Below are 22,920 nucleotides of genomic sequence, written 5' to 3'. Positions count from 1 at the left end.
AAGTTGCACTATTTAACTAAAAACTGTAAATCAATTTAGTTTAGTTGGTGTGACTTCTTCATTTAGATTGTGTCTTGGATCAAGTCACTTATGTTGGGTTTGCTCATGGAGTGTATTTAAACTATACTGGTTTGCATTTAACAACGTCTTTTAATGTAATGCCTAACAGCACATATAGTACAATGTGGCTTTATGGAATAATTAAATACTGGAACTCAGAACCTTGCCTGGGTAGCATGTTGATTTCTTGGAGTTCTATTAGTTCTCCCAGTACACAGTTGTGTAGTGAACTCCCCATGCACTAAATTCCCCTACCCAAAGGAGCCAAGCATCACAGATTTCATGCCAGAACAACTCTTGTAATGGGTCACAAGTCTAACATCTTCTAGAGAATCAAAGAACTGGAAGGGACCTCAAGAGGTCATCTAGTCCAGTCCTGCCTTGAGTGCAGAGGACTAAGTATTATCTAGACCAGGGGTCTCAAACTCAAATGACCATGAGGGCCACATGAGGACTAGTGCATTGAATCAAGGGCCGCATTACTGACACCCCCCACTCACTGCCTCTGGCCCCGCCCCCACTCCACTCCTTCCATTAGGCCCCACCCCCTTCAACCCCTTCCCTGCCCTAATCCAACCCCTTCCCCGAAGTCCCCACTCCAATGCTGCCCCCAGGGGATGCAGGATGCAGCAGGGGGCTCAGGGCAGGACGTTGGGGTGCAGAAGGGGTGTGGGATGTGGCAGGAGGCTCAGGGCAGGGGGTTGGGGTGTGGGATGTGGCAGGGGGCTCAGGGCAGGGAGATGGGGTGCAGGCTCCAGCCCAGCACCGCTTACCTAGAGTGGCTCCGGAGTGGCAGCGGTGTGCACCGGGGTCAGGGCAGGCTCCTTGCCTGCCCGCCTGCCCTGGCCCCTGGCCCTGCGCTGCTCCGTTCCAGGAAGCAGCTGGAACTGTGTCCCTGCAGCCCTTGGGGGAGGGGGAGGGGCTCAGGGCTCTATGCGTGCGCTGCTCTTGCTGCTCCTCTAGGTACCTCCCACAAAGCTCCCATTGGCCACGCTTCCCTGTTCCCAGCCAATGGGAGCTGTGGGGGGTGGTGCCTGGAAGGAGCCAATGCAGGAGCCCTCTGCCTCCTTCCCTTTCCCCCCCAGCCCAAAGGGGCGTGCTGCCAGCTGCTTCAGACAGCGACACGGGGCTCGCAACATCACAGGGGGCAATCTCACAGGTAGGCAGAGGGGCGGGGGGGGCGCGGGGAGCTTGGCAGGCCACACGCAAGAGCCCCGCAGGCCGCATGTTTGAGACCCCTAATCTAGACCATCCTTGACAGGTGTTTGTCCAACCTGCGCTTAAAAATCCCCAATGATGGAGATTCCACAACCTCTCCAAGCAATTTATTCCAGCGCTTAACCACTCTGACAGTTAGAAGGATTTTCCTAATGTCCAACCTAAACCGCCCTTGCTGCAAGCCCATTGCTTCTTGTCCTATCCTCAGAGGTTAAGAACAATTTTTCTCCCTGCTCCTTATAACAACCTTTTATGTACTTGAAAACTTATGCCCCTTCTCAGTCTTCTCTTCTCCAGACAAAACAAACCCATTTTTTTTTCCCAATCTTCCCTCATAGGCCATGTTTTCTAGAACTTTAATCATTTTTGTTGCTCTTCTCTGGACTTTCTCCAATTGGTCCACATCTTTCCTGAAATGTGGTGCCCAGAACTGGACACAATACTGCAATTGAGGCCTAATCAGCGCAGAGTAGAGCGGAAGAATTACTTCTCGTGTCTTGCTTACAATACTCCTGCTAATATATCCCAGAATGATGTTTGCATTTTTTGCAACAGCATCACACTGTTGAGTCACTCAGCTTGTGATCCACTAACCCCCAGATCCCTTTCCGCAGTACTCCTTCCTACTGTGAAAGTAGAATGAATTATATTGTAAAAATAAGAATGGAATAAAGAAATGTTGTATGTACCTTTAAGCAGAAATAAGAAATATTGAGATACAGGTGCCAAGAAAAGAAACATTAGGCATAAATAATGGTGCTAAAGGCGAAACATTAACAGAAGATTGGTAATAGTTAGTAAGGAAATAAGATATGCATGCCTAGCCCAGGTAAACTTATCAGATTCTTCTTCTTTTGTTACCTTATTAAGTTCTCGCCCTTTAATCTGTATAAATAAGATAGTTTGTGTCTTGCGTGGTGCTCACATTATCTGGGTGTTATTAGCCGAGCACTGTGCTAATAAAACAGAGTGGTCTGACAAACTGTGAGTCCTGAGTCTAACTTTGACAATTTAGAGGTCCCACCGAGATGGCAACCGTCTTCACTGGGGCTGTGCGATTCCTGACCGTTTTTGTAGGACGACCATGACAGCCGGCACCTGGGCATTTGGCCTGAGTGGTCCTCCACCAGAACAGAAAGGTGCACAACCACAATGAAGTCTATGCCATCGAACCTGTTGGTTCCCACTCTGTTCTGGTAGGGATCCCGGGATCTGACATCAGGAATCTGGTCAGGTAATTATTTCTGTGTTTTGTCTGGACTGACCACTGTCCTGTCTCTGTGTCTATACATCCGTCCTGTGGAGTGTTTGAGGCTGGGTGCCATCTCCGTCCGGGGATCAGCAGACCAAGGGGCTCCTGTCCCCGCAGTCTGAGTGAGTGGAATCTGCACAATCACAGCCACACTGCACTTTGGGTAAAACTCTTGGTGTGAAAGCAAGGGCGACTGAGGCAGTAGCCTGTGGGCTCCTTTTGTGTGTTGCACCGGGCATCACTCTGACGAACCCGAATTTCCTTCTTGTGCGATTGGTGTGTGAAGTCCTCCTGTATGGGGAACCAGATGTCTAAGTCGGGACAGTTCCCTAAACGAACGCCGGCTCATTTTATGTATTTTAGGATGGGTCCAGACTCCTGTAAATTTCTGGAAAAATGGTCTAGGCTAACTCAGGGGGATCCCAAAACTCATTGACCACTGTTAAAATCTTGGAACAAAGACCGAGTGGACGTCTTAAAGGACAAATTCGGCCAACCTAAAACTAAATTGGCTAAAGGAGAAGTTAACTGTTTCATGCAGTGGTGGGAAGAGGCAAATCGTAGGTGAACAAAATCAAAACTCGCCTCTCTCAAATATTCAAATAATAAGTTAAAAGCTTTATTAAAAGCCTCCTGTCCCACCACCAGACCGAGCGCTCCCCTTTACCCCGTTCTCAAAAAACCCACCCCGGATCGATTCCAACCCCCTTCATACTCCCATCTCATTGTAAAAAGGACAAAAAGCCCCTTGTTCTGTTCCCCTTTGTTGTCTGCCTCAAAAATTGATTCTTTAGTGTTCCACTACCAATTCAGCAAGGAGGATGGGCTCCTCAACTGGCCCCCACCCTTTCTGGTCCCTTTCCTTAAACATCTCTTTCAAAATTGTGAAATGACCACAATATCACTCACAAACGGTTCATTGCGGGGGGGGGGGGGGGGGGGGGGAAGGAGGGAGGGAGGGAGCAGAATCGGCCCAGACAAGCAGGCAAGCTACAGATAAAGAAACTGAAAAACAGGTTGGAAGCCTTAAGGGCATAGTGTCAGGAGTAAGAAAAGCAGTAAGTGCAGGCATGAACCCCTGGAACAATACTGAAAATGGCGAAATCTGAGGTGATAAAGGTGTCATTTTGGGAGATGAACAAGTGATTAAAGGAAAGAGTGAAAAGTTAATTCTCTCCAGCCTCTGTAGAGTTAAGCAGTTAAACTTTGTGAAAATGTTAAAAAGGACCATGTTAGAGAGAGAGAGAGAGAATTCTTGGTTTCTTTACAGACAGTCTGAAGGGAAAATGGGCCCTTTTCCAAAAGAATGCCTGTAAATAATCCAAATATATGTACAGCTATGTAAAAACAAAGCAGTGGTAAGGAACGTTAAGGAAAAGAAAATGTTTACATATTTTCACAGACAAATATGCATAAAGTTCTAAGAATCTAAACCAGCACATCTGGTTTGTAAAACTCCTGTTTTGTAGGTGTAAGATAAATTGGTTTTGGTTTTGTTTTCAATGCCACTAAAAATTCATTTGACTCTTTAATTCAAAGTTGCAAAACTGAACGATCTTTTTGCAAGACACGGGTAATTAGTGTTGTTTGGCTTTGAGATTTAGAATTTAACCCTTAAGGGGTAACTTGATTCTTTACAAAATTTAAAATGTTTTTTAAATAAAGACCAAGTCATGGCTGCAATAGGACGGTCAAAATCAGGAGTCTTTTTGTTTGGTTGATTTTTTTGTAACAATAGCAGATAAGAGCTGTAGTGTAAGAATAAGAAATTAACAGTGACCCTCTGAAGCAACAGCAGAAGTGAGGTGCACAAAACAAAAAGAAGCAATGTTAAACACACTGAGCCTTAAAATGGCTCTGTGTAATCAGACTGTCACTTTGATAAGGGTACTTAAAAACTCTGTAAGAACAAAAGAAATTGTTACACCTTATGTAAACGTTGATATGGCTAATGTTTTAAAAGATATAGTATAGAAGGAATGTGCATTTTCCCTAGGACATGTGCAGTGTATATTGTAGAAAGGGGTAAAAGAAATACAAATGAAACGTGCTGCTGAATTAAAATCCTATTAGGGCTCCAAAAGAGCCGCAATAGACTATGTTTTCTTTTTCAGATCTCTGGCCTGGTCTACACTACTCTATTAAACTGATTTTAACAGCATTAAATCAATTTAACGCTGCACCCATCCACACTACACTGCTCTTTATATCGATTTAAAGGGCTCTTTAAATCGATTTCTGTACTCCTACAAAACGAGAGGAGTAACGCTAAAATCGATATTACTCTATCAGATTAGGGTTAGTGTGGACGCAAATCGACGTTATTGGCCTCATTATTTTACAGTAGCTACCCACAGTGCACCGCTCCAGAAATCGACGCTAGCCTCGGACCAGGGACGCACACCACCGAATTAATGTGCCTAGTGTGGAAGCGCACAATCAACTTTATAATATCTGTTTTATAAAATCGGTTTAAGCTAATTCAAATTTATCCTGTAGCGTAGACGTAGCCTCTGTGTGTTTTGTAAGCAGGAGTTGAAAGTGGAAAGAAGTCAAAATTCTGGAGGAAGTTGATTGTATCCCTTTTGAGACAGAGTCTCTGACCACTGCTGTTGGCTTTGAATCCAAAAGCCAAGCCTGTGTTGATGCAAATTACCTAACTGATAAAGGAAGGTGAGAACTGCCAGCACAAAAGAAGCTGCAAGTAAAGGATATACCTGGTCAGCAAACAAACTGCCTAAATAAATAAATAACAAGATACCTTTAATAGATTTGACACTAATATTATTGTTAATATTAAACATTGAAATAAATTTAATGTTAGTAAGTACCCCTGTAACAACATATAGTGTGTATGATTTTTGGAAAAATCCTTTAAGGTAATATGGTAATGATGCTTCTCAGCTATTACCTGTGAATAAACTTAGAGCTTAACACAGCAGAAAAAAAACAAACAAACTTGGTCTGCTATCTAAGAGGAAAACCTGAGGTACACCACCTCGTGGATTTAATGACTAAAACAGTGGGATAATTTCCCCATAACCCTTAAAAAGCAGAAGCCATTAGAACCTGGCCTGCCTATAGAACAAAGACACACAGGAAAATATGGGGTAATTTTTCTGTTTTGCCTGCAATCAGCAAGGGTATTTGTAAGAGAAAGGAATCTTTTAAGCAATAATCAATGCCACCCGAAAAGGGGTAGAAAAATGTTATTTTTGTCTTTCAGAAAATCATAAAAAGCTAAATACCAGTTACAGAACAAATGAAAGTAAAAAAACAACACAACATAGTGCAATAGCTATGGAATGTACTGAAATGAAGATATTTAGAACATAAGATGTTTTGGTTAATATCAGAAAATATTAAGGGTTTTAATGCATCTGTTAAAGCAAAGGAAAAAAAATCATTGTTTGATATTTATATTGATAGGTAAATGCAGTATGTCTCCAGTACGGTGAGACAAAATTTGTTAAGTGAAGACGTTGTTAAAATCACACACCAACAGGCTCTGGAAGCAAAGATATGGAAAGTTAGCCCACTCCCCAGATTGCACCTGGGATCTTTCTGGCTGATCTGGACCTCAAGCCAGTGGGCTGGGGAGGTAGGAAAACTATTGGTCACCAAAGATTGTACCAAGTGGATTCCTCAAAAGTGGGCATGCTCATCCATGCCTGTTGCTCCAAAGCCCTGTAGTAAAGACATCTCACTAGAATCCTGTTATGTGAAATAAAATTAATAATGAGACCAAAGTACTGTATAATGGTCTATGTGCATGTGTTAATTCTTGAGGAAAAGTGTTTTTAAAAAAAAGTGTTAGCAACCCACCAGAAGACAAATGTACATGTAATGTAAGTACTGTGTTTACCAACAATCACATTTACTATTTGCCACAACAACAACAAGAGAGTCTCAGCTTACTGTAAGCACTGATTTAGCTGAGTTCTCTATCAATCTTGGCATTGAATGGCAAACAGTTACCAATCATCTGTTAAAAGGTAACATAGTTCCTAGAAAAAAAAAAAACAATGTGGGAAACCGAACCATTCATATTATACACGCAAATGGGGACATGTTAAGAATTGCCATGGCAGAAAGACATAACAGCTTACCATTGGTATAGCATATTTTCTGGATGGTCTCCCACAACTACTGGCATACTAATGTTACTACCTCTAATTGTTTTTGGTTTTAAATTGTATGTGTTTAATTGAAATGTTTAAAATGTGCTGTTGGATAAAACGAATGTATGCAAAGCTAAAGCCACAGGCCCAAATCACCTCCCAGTATTTTCTATTACGTGGACTAAATAAGAAGTGACACTGGCAATTAATAAGCTTAGTGTCAAAAGGGGGATATGTAGGAGCAGGATTTTATAATGTCCCATAAGAATTAATGTATGATTTCATTTCATTCTGCTGGCCACCCTTTTTGAATAGCAGAAAGAAATGACCCTCTGGGACTATAAGATTCTGTTTTCCCATATGCATTACAAATTGGGCCCTCTCTTAAACTCTTTGTTTTAAGATTAAGGGTATGTCTACACTACGGGATTATTCCAATTTTACAGAAACCGGTTTTTTAAAACAGATTGTATAAAGTCGAGTGCACGCGGCCACACTAAGCACATTAATTTGGTGGTGTGTGTCCATATACCGAGGCTAGCGTCGATTTCCGGAGCGTTGCACTGTGCATAGTTCCCCGCAGTCTCCCCAGCCCATTGGAATTCTGGATTGAGATCCCAATGCATGATGGAACAAAAACAGTGTCGCGGGTGATTCTGGGTAAATGTTGTCACTCATTCCTTCCTCCGTGAAAGCAACGGCAGACAATCATTTCGCGCCCTTTTTCTCTGGATTGCCCTGGCAGACGCGATAGCATGGTAACCCCATGGAGCCCGTTTAGCCTTTTTTCCACGGTCACTGTATGTGTACTGGATGCTGCTGACAGAAGCGGTACTGCAGCGCTACACAGCAGCATTCATTTGCCTTTGCAAGGTAGCAGAGATGGTTACCAGTCCTATTGTACTGTCTGCTGCTGTCATGGGTGCTCCTGGCTAGCTTCGCTGAGGTCAGCCGGGGGCGCATGGACCAAAGTGGGAATGACTTCCCAGATCATTCCCTTCTTTATGTTTTGTCTAAAAATAGAGAGTCAGTCCTGCCTAGAATACAGGGCAAGTCTACTAGAGAACCACAGAGCACAGCCGCTCCGGGTCAGAGCCCCAGATATCCCACAGAAATGATGAGCTGCATGCCATTCTAGGGGGTGACCCTGCAACAACCCCACCCATTGCTTCCCTCCTCCCACACCCCTCCTGGGCTACCGTGGCAGTTATCCCCCCATTTCTGTGATGAAGTAAAAGAATGCAGGAATAAGAAACACTGACTTTTTAGTGAGATAAAATGAGGGGGAGGCAGCCTCCTGCTGCTATGATATTCCAGGCAGGACATCTCCATTACTCATTAAAGGGTGGAGGGAAAGGACCACAGCCTCCCGCTGCTATGATAGCCCAGAATCTCCATTAGATATGAAAGCGGGGGGAGGGGGGACGGAGAGAGGAGCTCAGCCTCCAGCTGCTATGATGAGGACTGTTACCAGCCCTATTGCACCATCTGCCAGGACTGAATCTCCAGGACACAAAGTTTAAAGAAGGGAATGACCAGGAGTCATTCCCATTTTTGCCCAGGCACCGCCGGCCGACCTCACCGAGGCCAGCCAGGAGCACTCACAGGATGACAACGAGGACGGCTATCAGTCATATTGTACTGTACCGTCTGCCACTGGGGAGGGGAGAGGATGCCGCTGTTTAGCGTTGCAGCACCTCGTCTACCAGCAGCATCCAATAGACATACGATGACACTGAAAAGAGGCGAGAAACGATTTTTTTCCCCTTTTCTTTGAGGGCGGGGGGGTAAATTGACGACATATTCCCTGAACCGCTGGCAACAATGTTTTTGACCCTCCAGGCATTGGGAGCTCAGCCAAGAATGCAAATGCTTTTCGGAGACTGCAGGAACTGTGGGATAGCTCGAGTCCTCGGTCCCCACTCCCTCCCTCCCTGAGCGTCCATCTGATTCTTTGGCTTTCCATTATGCTTGTCACACAGCACTGTGTTGAGCCCCTGCTGTGGCCTCTGTCTATCATAGCCTGGAGATTTTTTCAAATGCTTTGGCATTTCGTCTTCTGGAACGAAGCTTTGATAGAACAGATTTGTCTCCCCATACAGCGATCAGATTCAATATCTCCCGTACGGTCCATGCTGGAGCTCTTTTTGGATTTGGGACTGAATGGCCACTCGTGCTGATCAGCGCTCCACGCTGGGCAAACAGGGAATGAAATTCAAAAGTTCGTGAGGCTTTTCCTGTCTACCTAGCCAGTGCATCCGAGTTCAGATCGCTGTTCAGAGCAGTCACAATGGTGCACTGTGGGATACTGCCCGGAGGCCAATACTGTCGAATTGCGGCCACACTAACCCTAATCCAACACAGCAATACCGATTTCAGCACTACTCCCCTCGTCAAGGAGGAGTACAGAAATCGGTTTTAAGAGCCCTTTATATCGATATAGAGGGCCTCGTTGTGTGGACGGGTGCAGGGTTAAATCGGTTTAACGCTGCTAAAATTGGTATAAACGCGTAGTGTAGACCAGGCATTAGTTGGTAAGAGACAGGATTCTCTATTGTGTCTATGTTATGTAAATTAGAAAAACATTGAAGGCCTGGGTCTCAGTGTAAATTGTCTTGGCTATTGATTGTAAAATTTAGCAAGGTTTAATTTGCAATGCCTTTTTGCTCGATATAAAATACTACCATTTGTATTCTCAATTTGTTTGCGTGAACGAAGAATGTATGCATCAGGAAAAGATAAAGTGTGAAGGCCATTGTTATAGCCAGAGTCAAGGAAAGAAGCAAAGAGACTTAAAGAGCATCAAAGAATCATCAGGTACTGCTTACTAGCCAGACGGCTGTTAAACTGTCTGGCATCGCAGAGTGGATACATGTTTTGCAGTGTAAGAATGCACAACCCCCAATGAACCAATCACCACCTCAGGACCATGCAGAGTCAATTTTGACTCCAGATGACGACGCAGAGGAACAGCCTGCAATACGTTACAATCTACGTTCTCCTAAGGGTTTACAGAAGCAGATGACAACCTAAAGCAAGGCCCAAGAAGGAGCAGTAGCGAGCCTAGCACCTGCTGCCTGGTGGACGTAAAATCATGACTGCAGTTGAGGTTGTCAGAACCAGAAAAGCCCTGCCTCCAACATGTGCCTCTGGTGGTGCCTATTCCTCGGCTGCTGGTGTCTTAAGGTCTGGGGAGCCCACAATGACAATTCTTTTATCCAGCAGCAAGTGTCGATAGCTCAAACCCTTAATATTTCTAAATGCTGGGTCTGCAGCCACATCCCAACACACTCTCAAGCTGGTGTTCCTGTCCTGGCTATCCCACTCGATTCCCCAGACCTCACTGGAGGACCTTGTCTGTTTAACACAACATGGAACAGTAATGACACCTGGGAAAAGGCTAATGGCAGTTCCTTTATCCCACTTGGGGGAGTAATACACCATGCAAAAAGGCTCCTGAGGTTACAAGCAGTAGTTAAAATAATGGCAAATAAAACTGGAGAAAGTTTAAGAGCCCTGGCTAAAGAAACAAGGGCGATCCGACAGGTGGCCCTCTAAAACCGTCAGGCATTGGACACAGTACTGGCTGCCAAAGGAGGGACCCGTGCTCTCATTGGAAAACAATGTTGTGTGTTTATACCTGACAATACCAATGACGTAATAGATCGTGCTAGCCACTTAGAACAAATCACATATCTTCACCATGAAGAACTGAGTTCTTAAAGTAACCCGTTCAATTTCTTTGGCATAGGAAACTGGTTGTTTCAGGGAGTCCTGACTATCCTGTTTGGAATCCTAATAATTTTTATGTTTTTTCAGTTAGTCTCCTGTTGTATCCAAAGTTGTGTAAGGCATGTCACCCAGGTGACCGCCCCTAAACAGAGTGCTAATATGATGATTTTGAATATCGTTGATGAACAAAGAGATAAGGAACGGTTAATAGGTGGAACCCAGTAAAATGTTGGTCATGGCGTAGCTTGGCCAAAAGGAAGGACTGTGAAAGTAGAATGAATTATATTGTAAAAATAAGAATGGATTAAAGAAATGTTGTATGTACCTTTAAGCAGAAATAAGAAATGTTGAAATACAGGTGCCAGGAAAAGAAACATTAGGCATAAATAATGGTACTAATGGCGAAACATTAACAGAAGATCGGTAATAGTTAGTAAGGAAATAAGATATGCATGCCTAGCCCAGGTAAACGTATCAGATTCTGCTTCTTTTGTTATCTTGTTACGCTCTCACCCTTTTATCTGTATAAATAAGATAATGTGAGCGCCATGCAAGACACAAACTATCTGGGTGTTATTAGCAGAGAGCTGTGCTAATAAAACAGAGTGGTCTGACAAACTGTGAGTCCTGTGTCTAACTTTGACACTACACAGTCATTTCCCATTTTGTATGTGTGCAACTGATTGTTCCTTCCTAAGTGGACTACTTTGCATTTTTCCTTATTGAATGTCCTATTTACTTCAGACCATTTCTCCAGATCATTTTGAATTTTAATCCTACCCTCCAAAGCACTTGCAACCCATCTCAGCTTGGTATTGTCCACAAACTTTATAAGTGTACTCTCTATGCCATTATCTAAATCACTGATGAAGATATTGAATAGAACCGGACCCAGAGCGAATCCCTGAGGGACCCCACTCATTATGCCCTTCCTGCATGATTGTGAACCACTGATAACTATTCTCTGGGAACGATTTTCCAACCAGTTATGCACCCACCTTATAGTAGCTCCATCTAGGTTGTATTTCCCTAGTTTGTTTATGAGAAGGGGTGCAAACCAGTATCAAAAGCTTTACTAAAGTCAAGATATACCACATGTACCACTTCTCCCCCATCCACAAAGCTTTCTTTGGCAGGGTAACAAGCCATCAGATTGGTTTGACACGATTTGTTCTTGACAAATCCATGCTGTTATTCATCACCTTATTTTCTTCTAGGTGTTTGCAAATTGATTTCTTAATTATTTGCTCCATTATCTTGGTACAGAAGTTAAGCTGACTGGTCTGTAATTCCCTGGGGTTGTCCTTATAAGTAAAGCTCAAAATAGTCTTAAAAGTGACAGAAAGCTTTCAGATAGTACTCTATGCAGCGATGATCAAAGCCAAGAAAGGTAATGAATGTAATATCATACATGGGGGAAATTGATTACAATGAAATTTACTACTGAAAGCACCTTTTGTCTAAAGTAACCAAAATGGAAAAGTAACTTCTCTGTCTGGTACAGTAATATTAGGCATTTGTATCCCTAGATATACTCAAGTTGATGGTGCCCCTTTATTTTATTAAGGCCTTTGATAAGACACTTATTCCTTGACTATTTTGAGAAACTCTTATGCTAGTCCCACACCTCATGTGCTCCTCTGTGTTGGCACTAGTCAGGTGTAATGATCTAGTAGCAGCAGGAGGATTCTATTCTGTTTCATGAAAAGAATTAAAGCAAGGAAACACAAGAAGAGATTAGACAGGTGAATGGGTGGGCAAGAGAACAAGAAAAACCACACTATTTTTGTCTTATAGATATGAAGCCTTCACTGTCCCATGGGAGGAAAAGAAGCAGACATCGCAATGGAGGGAAGTCAGGGGCTGATGAAGAGAACTTCCAGGAAAACAAGTCCCTTGGAAAGTCAGGAATGGACTATCTCATGTTAAGCCAGAGGGCCACCATACTGTCAAGGGATGACTAGCTGTTGCAGCAATATGGATGTGTTAGTCTGACAAAGCAAGTTGATGAACATGGCCAATTATAAGGGAGCTGCTGTGGTTGACTGACTTCCTTCCCCGGCTGTATTCAGTTATTTCAGGTCCCTCAGATACCTGCTGACGTTTTCAGATTTTAAAAATTCCATATAAACCTTCCAAGAGATCAGCAGAAACTCTCCTGCAGACAACCGACTGCCTAGTAAGAAATACGTGCTTCCAATTAGCTATCTACTTTAGGATTTGAGTGAGTAGCTTGCCACCATTCATTATTTCCCACACTGGGGAAGAGGTGAAGAGAAACTGCAATGCAAAGGCAAGGATGGAGAGGCGATTGAAGGGAACTAGAGAGGCCAGCGGTTTGGGTGCAGCATGAAGCAGGAGCAAGGGTGAAAGCTGTAAGCACAGTTACTGGCGGGGGGGGGGGGGGACTCGAAGGCGATGCCACAGCCACGGGGGAGGCAGGGCAGGAGCGGGTCGGGGCCAGCAGGGCAAGGAATGGCAGCAGCGGGGTTTCGGAAGGAGAGGCGAGGGGGGCGGGCCAGGCCCTGGGGCGGCAGGAGGGACGGGGAGGGGGAGGCGGCTGGGAGGGACGGGGGAGGCCGGCGCGGGAGGAGGCTACGAGTCGCCGCGCGCCAGGGGCTGGGGGCTGGAGGCGCGAGCGAGGAAGGGCCGGGCCGGGCCGGGCCGCACTCACTGTACTGAGCGATGCGCTGCACGTTGGCGCTGCAGGTCTGGATGATGGAGCTGAAGTCCCGGGGCGGAGGCTGCCCCTGGGGCCCCCCGGGCCGACACGCGTCCAACGGGCCGTAGGACATGGCGAAGCCGGGCTGAGGCAAACTGGTCCGGGAGCTCAGCTGAACTGGGCAGAGCACCGCCTCACCCACTGCGCGTGCGCACTAGTACCCGGCCCCAGGGACCGGCCCGCAGGCTGGCGCACGCGCACTCACTGCCTCGCCTCAGCGGCGGGCGGGAGGGTCCTTGGGCGCCATGGTTACGGGGACACGGCCTGGGGGCGGGGCAGCGGAACAGCCCTGGGCGGTGGAAGGGTTTGGGGCTCAGCTGCCCCAGCCGAGGCCTTCAGTGCCCACAGCTCTGACCGTTTGCAGCTGGTAAATGGGGACGAGGCGGCACAGGTCATCGACACAGAGCAGCCTGGGTCCCTTGGTAAGCTGGGGCAGGAGGCTCTGGATATGGCTGAGTGTACGTGTTTACATCCGGGAACAAGGCATGGCAGCCATGGTTACAAGGTGGGGGAGTCCCTCGTGGGAGGCCGGACTCTGAAAAAAATGTGGGCTCATGGGGGATAATCGGCTGGACATGAAGTGCCATGGTGATGCTCTGGCCAGAAGGGCTAATGTGATCTTTGGATGCATAAACAGGAGTCTCACATAGGAGCAGAGAGGTTGTTGCTGCTTGTATTTGGCACTGGGGCATAGGTGGCAGGTGACTCTTGTGTTTGGTGCGATCACCAGAAACTCCCTAGAACTGGGGAGTCCCATCCCAACTCGGCCTCCTCCCCTGAGGCCCCGCCCGCACTCCATCCCAAGGTCCTGCCCCCACTCCGTCTCTTCCCTGACTCCCCTCCTGCCTGCCCGCCACTCACTCCTCTCTGCCCCCACACCCGCCCTTTGCTCCTTTCTGTCTCCTCCTGCCTTATGGGCAAGTGACACAAGGAGGGGCAGAGAGTAGTGAGGAAGAGAGACCGTGAGGGCGGGGTTTCGGGGGGAAGAGGTGCAGTGCAGGTGGGGACTCAGGGTGGCGCTATGCAATGGGCGCTGGTGACCCCCGCTCACACATTTCTCAGGAGCTTCTGGTGGCAGCACTCCAAAGACGGCTGTCTGGTACATATCTAAAGGGAGGTGCCCCGCATCCGTCAATTTTTGCCCTATGTGGAGAGGCTTAGCCTCCCCAAATCTCTTATGCCCGGTGCCCTGGTGTAACTGGTACTAGAGTACTGCTGTGATGGGTTGGATCACAGAACCCCCTTTGAGAACTGCCACCTGATGTGCTGAGACTACCTTTAAGCCCATTTTCCCTAGCAGCTTGGGACTTCAGTGCCCTGCCTGATTTGAGCCAGACACGCTTGCCTGCTACAAACACAGACCCAGATCTGAACTACGTCCCCCAAAAGCTGCAGGCTTAACTGAAAACAGCCTAAGAAGTGTTCCTGTCTCCAGCATTCAGGTACCCAACTCCCAATGGGGTCCAAATCCCAAATAAATCCCTTTTACCCTGTATAAAGCTTATAAAGGATAAACTCATAAATTGTTCATTCTCTATAACACTGATAGAAAGAGATGCACAGCTGTTTGCCCACCCAGGTATTAATACATACTCTGGGTTAATTATTAAGTAAAAAGGTGATTTTATTAAATACAAAAAGTAGGATTTAAGTGGTTCCAAATAATAATAGACAGAACAAAGTGAATTACCAAGCAAAATAAAATAAAACACGCAAGTCTAAGCCTAAAACAGTAAGAAAGTGATTACAAATGAAATTTCACCTCAGAGACGTTCTAGTAAGCTTCTTTTACAGACTATCCTCCTCCTAGTCTGGGTCCAGCAATCACTCTGTAGTTACTGTCCTTTGTTCCGTTTTCTTTCAGGTATCTTTTGAGGGTGGAGATGCTATCTCTCGAGCCAGCTGAAGACAAAAATTGAGGACACTCCCACGGCTTTATATAGTTTCTCTCTTGTGGGTGGAAATTCTTCCCTCCTCCTGTGTGGAATGCCCTCTACAAGATGGAGTTTTGGAGTCACCTGGGCAAGTCACATGTCCATGCATGACTTAGTTCTCTACAGGAACGTTCCCAGGAAAGCTCAGATGTGGACTGGTGTCTATCAAAGTCTGTTGTCAGCTTAAGTGTTTCTTGATTGGGCACTTACTGAGAATAGTCTTTTCTCAAGAAGCTGACCAAATGCTTCACTGAGGCTACTTAAAATCAAACAAATTCACAGGCAATATTCATAACTTTGAATACAAGAATGATACATGCATACAAATAGGATGAATATATTCAGTAGGCCATAACCTTTGCAGAGATATGTTACATGGCATATGTAGCATTAAACATATTCCAGATATGTCATTTTTCCATTCATAAGCATATTTCCATAAAACCTTATGGGGTGCAACGTCACAACTGTGTCCAGTTCTGGTGTCCACAATTCAAAAAGCATATTGATAAATTGTAGACGGTTCAGAGAAGAACCACAAGAATGATTAAAGGATTGGAAAACATGTCTTATAGTGATAGATTCAAGTAGCTCAATATGTGTAGCTTAACAATAAGGTTAAGGGGTGGCTTGTTTACAGTTTGAGTACTTACACGGGGAACAAATATTTGCTAACAGACTTTTCAATCTATCACAGAAAGGTATAACACAATCCAATGGCTGGAAGCTGAAGCTAGACAAATTCAGATGGGAAATAAAGCTTAATTTTTAACAGTGAGAGTAATAAATCATTGGAACAACTTTACAAGGGTCATGGTGGATTCTCCATCACTGACAATATATAAGTTAAGGTTGGCTGTTTTTCTGAAAGATCTCTCGGAATTATTTTGGGGAAATTCTATGGTTTTTGGTATACAAGAAGTCAGACTAGGTTATCACAACAGTCACTTTTGGCCCTGGAATCTATGAATCCATGAATAGGACCCTACCAAATTCACGGTCCATTTTGGTCAATTTCATGGTCATAGGATTTTAAAAATTGCAAACTTCATTATTTCAGATGTTTAAATCTGAAATTTCGCAGTGTTGTAACTGTAGGGGTCATGACTCAAAAAGGGCTACAAGGAGGGTCACAAGTTTATAGTAGGGGAGTCGTGTTATTGCCACCCTTATTCCTGTGCTGCTGCCTTCAGAGCTGGGCCCTCGGCCAGCAGCTGCCACTCTCCAGCTGCCCAGCTCTGAAGGTAGCCGTGCAGAAGTAAGGGTGGCAATAACAAGACTATAAACTTGTGATCCTCCCCACAGCCCTGTTTGAGTCATGACCCCTACAGTTACAACACAGGCTAACAGAGGGCATTTGCCTGGGATCTGTCTGAGAGGAGGTACGCTAAGTGCTGCATTAGGGGAGCTGTGTTGGTGAGTATCTGAGTGTCTGTTGCAGGGGACAGTTTGTCAGTTGGACAGTGTGCTTGATTGTTTGATTGTTTGTTTGAAAAGTGTGAATTGGGAGTGCTTTGTTCCAGGTGGGCCTTGAGTGGGCCTGACTGCTATAAAAAGGCAGTCAGCAGTGAACCAGCTGAGCGGTGAACAGCAGAGGCTAACAGAGGGAGTTTGCCTGGGGAGAGCCCACTGAGGCTGTCATCTCATGGGCTTCTGTGAGTTGCTGCAACAGCTGAGGAAGCTCTTAGAAGGAAGAAATTACGGAAGGTGAGCATTCAGCTGTTGTGACCTGCACATGTTGTGCCATGTTTGTCTTTCTTCCACAGGACAGAAGCGACTTTGTCTGTACAAAGTGCAAGCTGGTCTCCATATTGGAAGAGAAGGTTCGAGGTCTGGAGCAACAACTATCAACCCTGCGTTGCATAAGAGAAAATGAAGATTTCCTGAACAGATGTCAGGACATGCTTCTATGGGCACAACATCCTGAAGACTCGGAGCAGGCTGTGCAGAGGGGAGAGAGGGACGGTGAAGAAATTTGGCAGCATGTGACCTCCAGAAGAAGAAAGAGGAGCGTCCATGTACCAGCAATGGAGATACAGATGAGCAACCATTTTCGTGTTCTTTCCACAGCTACTAATGCGGAGAGTGGACTAGATGGTATATCTGAGAGAAGGGAGCAGAAGGAGACTTTACCGATTGGAAGGCAAGAGATGCACTGTCCTAGGGATGGGGGTTCCACAAGCACCACTCCCAAGAGAAGGAGGAGGGTGGTGGTGGTTGGGGACTCCCTTCTCAGGGGGACTGAGTCATCTATCTGCCGCCCCAACCAAGAAAACCGAGAGGTCTTTTGTTTGCCAGGAGCTAGGATTCACGATGTGACGGAGAGACTGCCGAGACGCATCAAGCCTTCAGATCGCTACCACACTTCTCCACGTGGGCACCAATGATACTGCCAAGAATGACCTTGAGCGGATCACTGCAGACTATGTGGCTCTGGGAAGAAGGATAAAGGAATTTGAGGTGCAAGTGGTGTTCTCATCTATCCTCCTTATGCAGGGAAAAGGCCTGGGTTGGGATCGTCGAATTGTGGAAGTCAACGAATGGCTACGCAGGTGGTGTCGGAGAGAAGGCTTTGGATTCTTTGACCATGGGGTGGTATTCCAAGAAGGCGGAGTGCTAGGCAGAGATGGGCTCCACCTAACGATGAGAGGGAAGAGCATCTTCGCAAGCAGGCTGGCTAACCTAGTGAGGAGGGCTTTAAACTAGGTTCACCGGGGGAAGGAGACCAAAGCCCTGAGGTAAGTGAGGAAATGGGATACCGGGAGGAAGCATGAGCAGGAGAGTGCAAGAGGGGAGGACTCCTGTCTCAGACCGAGAAAGCAGGACAACCAGCGAGTTATCTTAAGTGCCTATACACAAATGCAAGAAGCCTGGGAAACAAGCAGGGAGAACTGGAAGTCCTGGCACAGTCAAGGAACTATGATGTGATTGGAATAACAGAAACTTGGTGGGATAACTCACATGACTGGAGTACTGTCATGGATGGATATAAACCGTTCAGGAAGGACAGGCAGGGCAGAAAAGGTGGGGGAGTTGCATTGTATGTAAGAGAGCAGTATGACTGCTCAGAGTTCTGGTATGAAACTGCAGAAAAACCTGAGAGTATCTGGATTACGTTTAGAAGTGTGAGCAACAAGGGTGATGTTGTGGTGTGAGTCTGCTATAGACCAGCAGACCAGGGGGATGAGGTGGAAGAGGCTTTCTTCCGGCAACTAGCAGAAGTTACTAGATTGCAGGCCCTGGTTCTCATGGGAGACTTTAATCACCCTGATGTCTGCTGGGAGAGCAATAGAGCAGTGCACAGAAAATCCAGGAAGTTTTTGGAAAGTGTAGGGGACAATTTCCTGGTCCAAGTGGAGGAAACAACTGGGGGCAGAGCTCTTCTTGACCTGCTGCTCACAAACAGAGAAGAGTTAGTATGAGAAGCAAAAGTGGATTGGAACCTGGGAGGCAGTGACCATGAGATGGTCGAGTTTAGGATCCTGACACAAGGAAAAAAGGAGAGCAGCAGAATACGGACCCTGGACTTCAGAAAAGCAGACTGATTCCATCAGGGAGCTGATGAGCAGGATCTTCTGGGAAAATAACATGAGGGGGAAAGGAGTCCAGGAGAGCGGGATGTATTTTAAAGAATCCTTATTGAGGTTGCAGGAAAAAACCATCCCGATGTATAGGAAGAATAGTAAATATGGCAGGCGACCAGCTTGGCTTAACAGTGAAATCCTTGCTGATCTTAAACGCAAAAAAGAAGCTTACAAGAAGCAGAAGATTGGACAAATGACCAGAGAGGAGTATAAAAATATTGCTCAGGCATGCAGGAGTGAAATCAGGAAGGCCAAATCACACTTGGAGTTGCAGCTAGCAAGAGATGTTAAGAGTAACAAGAAGGGTTTCTTCAGGTATGTTAGCAACAAGAAGAAAGTCAAGGAAAGTGTGGGCCCCTTACTGAATGAGAGAGACAACCTAGTGACAGAGAATATGGAAAAATCTAATGTACTCAGTGATTTTTTTGCCTCTGTCTTCACAAACAGGGTCAGCTCCCAGACTGCTGCACTGGGCAGCACAGTATGGGGAGGCGGTGACCAGCCCTCTGTGGAGAAAGAAGTGGTTCGGGACTATTTAGAAAAATTGGATGAGCACAAGTCCATAGGGCCGGATGCGCTGCATCTGAGGGTGCTAACGGAGTTGGTTGATTGCAGAGCCTTTATCCATTATCTTTGAAAACTCATGGACAACAAGGGAGGTCTCGGATGACTGGAAAAAAGCTCCTGTAGTGCCCATCTTTAAAAAAGGGAAGAAGGAGGATCGGGGGAACTACAGGCCAGTCAACTTCACCTAAATCCCTGGAAAAATCATGGAGCAGGTCCTCAAGGAATCAATTCTGAAGCACTTAGAGGAGAGGAAAGTGATCAGAAACAGTCAGCATGGATTCGCCAAGGGCAAGTCGTGCCTGACTAACCTAATTGCCTTCTATGACAAGATAACTGGGTCAGTGGATGAGGGGAAAGCAGTGGATGTGTTATTCCTTGACTTTAGCAAAGCTTTTGATACGGTCTCCCACAGTATTCTTGCCAGCAAGTTAAAGAAGTATGGGCTGGATGGTTGGACTATAAGATGGATAGAAAGCTGGCTAGATCGTCGGGCTCAACGGGTAGTGATCAACGGCTCCATGTCTTGTTGGCAGCCGGTTTCAAGTGGAGTGCCCCAAGGGTCGGTCCTGGGGCCAGTTTTGTTCAATATCTTCATTAATGATCTGGAAGATTGCGTGGACTTCACTCTCAGCAACTTTGCAGATGACACTAAGCTTGGAGGAGTGGTAGATACGCTGGAGGGTCGGGATAGGATACAGAGGGACCTAGACAAATTAGAGGACTGGGCCAAAAGAAACCTGATGAGGTTCAACAAGGACAAGTGCAGAGTCCTGCACTTAGGATGGAAGAATCCCATTCACTGTTACAGACTAGGGACAGAGTGGCTAGGCAGCAGTTCTGCAGAAAAGGACCTAGGGGTTACAGTGGATGAGAAGCTGGATATGAGTCAACAGTGTGTCCTTGCTGCCAAGAAGGCTAACGGCATTTTGGGCTGTATAAGTAGGGGCATTGCCAGTAGATCGAGGGATGTGATCATTCCTCTCTTTTGACATTGATGAGGCCTCATCTGAGTAGTGTGTCCAGTTTTGGGCACCACACTACAAGAAGGATGTGGAAAAACAGGAAAGAGTCCAACGGAGGGCAACAAAAATGATTAGGGGGCTGGATCACTTGACTTCTGAGGAGCGGCTGAGGGAACTGTGATTGTTTAGTCTGCAGAAGAGAAGAATGAGGGGGGATTTGATACCTGCTTTCAACTACCTGAAAGGGGGTTCCAAAGAGGATGGATCTAGACTGTTCTCAGTGGTAGCAGATGACAGAACAAGGAGTAATGGTCTCAAGTTGCAGTGGGGGAGGTTTGGGTTGGATATTAGGAAAAACTTTTTCACTCAGAGAGCGGTGAAGCACTGGAAAGGGTTCCCTAGGGAGGTGGTGGAATCTGCTTCCTTAGAGGTTTTTAAGGTCAGGCTTGACAAAGCCATGGCTGGGATGATTTAGCTGGGGATTGGTCCTGCTTTGAGCAGGGGGTTGACTAGATGACCTCCTGAGGTCCCTTCCAACCCTGATATTCTATGGTTCTATGGTATGGTGTTGCCACCCTTATTTCTGTGCTGCTGCTGGGGCACTGCCTTCGGAGCTGGGCACCTGGCCAGCAGCTGCTGCTTTCTGGCCACCCAGCTGAAGTGAAGGCAGCGCAGAAGTAAGAGTGTCAATACTTTGACCCCATACAAAGCCTTGTGACCCCCGTACAACCCCATTTTGGATCGGGACCCCCAGTTTGGGAAACGTTGGTCTCCTCGGTGAAAATCTGTATAGTATAAGAAAAGAAACCAGATTTCATGATCTCTGACACATTTTTCACAGCTGTGAATTTGATAGGGCCTTATCCATGAATTAATACATGTTATTGTGAGTTCCTTCTTGCTGTTTAATGCTGTTAAATAGCACCTGGAAACACATACATTTTTATATTGGCCCATGAGGAAATTCAGATTTGGAATGAGTTGAGCAATTTAAATCAAGGTGATTTAAATAATTAATTCTTTAAAAAAATCATAGATTAATAAAAGTGTAGGGCTGGAAGGGACCTCGAGAAGTCATCAACTCCAGCCCCCTTCACTGAGGCAGGACCAAGTAAACCTAGTCCATCCCTGACAGATTTTTGTCCAATCTGTTGTTAATAACCTCCAATGATGGGGATTCCACAGCCTCCCTTGGAAGCCTGTTCCAATGCTTAACTACCCTTATAGTTGAAAAGTTTTTCCTAATATCTAACCTAAATCTCCCTTGCTGCAGATTAAGCCCATTACTTCTCGTCCTATCTCCACTGGACATAGAGAATAATTGATCACTGTCCTTTTTATAACAGCCCTTAACATATTTGAAGATTATTATCAGGTCCACCCTCAAGTCTTTTTTTTCTTAAGACTGAAAACATGCCCAGTTTTTTTTAAACTTTCCTCAGCGGTCAGGCTTCCTAAACCCTTTATCATTTTTGTTGCTTTCCTTAGGACTCTCTCCAATTTATACACATCTTTTCTAAAGCGTGGCACACAGAACTGGACATAGTACTCCAGCTGAGGCCACATCTGTGCAGAGTAGAGTGGGAGAATTGCCTCCCGTGTCTTACATATGAGACTTTTATTAATATACCCCTGAGTGATATTAGCCTTTTTCACAACTGTATTACATTGCTGACTCATATTCAATTTGTGATCCATTTTAACCCCCAGATCCTTTTCAGCAGTGCTACTGCCTATCCAGTTATTCCCCATTTGGTAGCTGTGCACTTGATTTTTCCTTCCTAAGTGTAATAATTTACACTAATCTTTATTGAATTTCATCTGGTTGATTTCAGACCAAATCTCTAATTTATGAAGGTCATTTTGAATTTTAATCCTGTCATCCAAAGTGCTTGCACCCCTCCATTATTTTTGAAATCATGATTTTTATTTACTCTGGTTTTCAATTTACCTCTCTTTGTCCAGTTAGAAATATATTGGTAACTTTCAATAGCATAAAAGTGTAAGTTATATACCCAGTTTTCTCACTCATTAAAAAAAATTTGAACAATATTTTAAAGGACATCCAATATTTGAAGAAAGTCATATTTGCAATTTATTCAGAAAGTTTGAATTAAGGTACTATGAGTAACGATTAATTTGTATATAAGAGATATTATCAAACCATCATTACTAATATACACTATTGAGACAACTTAGTGTGTGCATTTATTTGAGAAATGGCTTGTGAGACAACAATATTACTTTACTATTTACAGGTGTATGTCTCGAATGGTAGATACAAAATCCTGGTAAATGTGTAGTACAGGACTTCAGACAAGGCCACAGACCTGCAAACAAACATGTGCGTGCTTAGCTTTAAGTGCATGAATAGTCCCATTTTAGTCAGTGGGGCTGCTCCTATGTTTCAAGCTCAGTGCATATGTAGATATTTGCAGGATCCTGCCCAAAGTTTTTAAAACACACTCCTTTGAGAACAGAAGCTGTATACAATGTCTTTGTGAATAAAATGAGTGCTGGTGGGTGCATTGTAGCTGGACAGTACGGAGAGATTTTCCAGACCAACATTGTTGGTGTAGGGAGCTAACTTATTCTTAGTAGTTAACAGTATTTATGAACTTTATTATTATCTGTTTTACAGTTCCCAAAAGTGTGGTGGATACTTTACAGAACATCTAGAAGGTATGATCCTGGTCCCAAAGAGCTTACAGTAAAGAATGATATAACATGATAAATGGATGCAATACAAACAAATGAGGTAAAGCTGT

General features: G+C 45.2%; 1 protein-coding gene and 2 long non-coding RNA genes across 3 annotated transcripts in view; 2 read left to right on the top strand and 1 right to left on the bottom strand.

Moving 5' to 3' along the window:
• STX12 (syntaxin 12) overlaps nucleotides 1-13,204 on the bottom strand; it is a 38,321-nt gene extending 25,117 nt beyond the window's left edge. The window contains exon 1 of the mRNA XM_050932371.1: nucleotides 13,058-13,204. Within this exon, the coding sequence (XP_050788328.1) occupies nucleotides 13,058-13,178 (121 nt within the window). The 5' untranslated portion in view covers nucleotides 13,179-13,204. The remainder of the gene's footprint in view (nucleotides 1-13,057) is intronic.
• Nucleotides 673-12,760, top strand: LOC127039160 (uncharacterized). Its single transcript, XR_007770906.1, has 3 exons — nucleotides 673-768; nucleotides 801-1,219; nucleotides 12,181-12,760. It is a non-coding gene; the product is annotated as an uncharacterized LOC127039160 (long non-coding RNA).
• Nucleotides 13,205-13,395: 191 nt separating the features above from the next.
• On the top strand, nucleotides 13,396-15,811 carry LOC127039159 (uncharacterized). Its single transcript, XR_007770905.1, has 3 exons — nucleotides 13,396-13,610; nucleotides 14,406-14,547; nucleotides 14,970-15,811. It is a non-coding gene; the product is annotated as an uncharacterized LOC127039159 (long non-coding RNA).
• Nucleotides 15,812-22,920: the final 7,109 nt, after the last annotated feature.

This window comes from Gopherus flavomarginatus, chromosome 22 (assembly GCF_025201925.1).
Source record: "Gopherus flavomarginatus isolate rGopFla2 chromosome 22, rGopFla2.mat.asm, whole genome shotgun sequence".
NCBI classification, from domain to species: domain Eukaryota; kingdom Metazoa; phylum Chordata; order Testudines; family Testudinidae; genus Gopherus; species Gopherus flavomarginatus.
The sequence above is the reverse complement of the archived record's forward strand: the minus strand, read 5'-3'. Positions and strand labels throughout refer to the sequence as shown.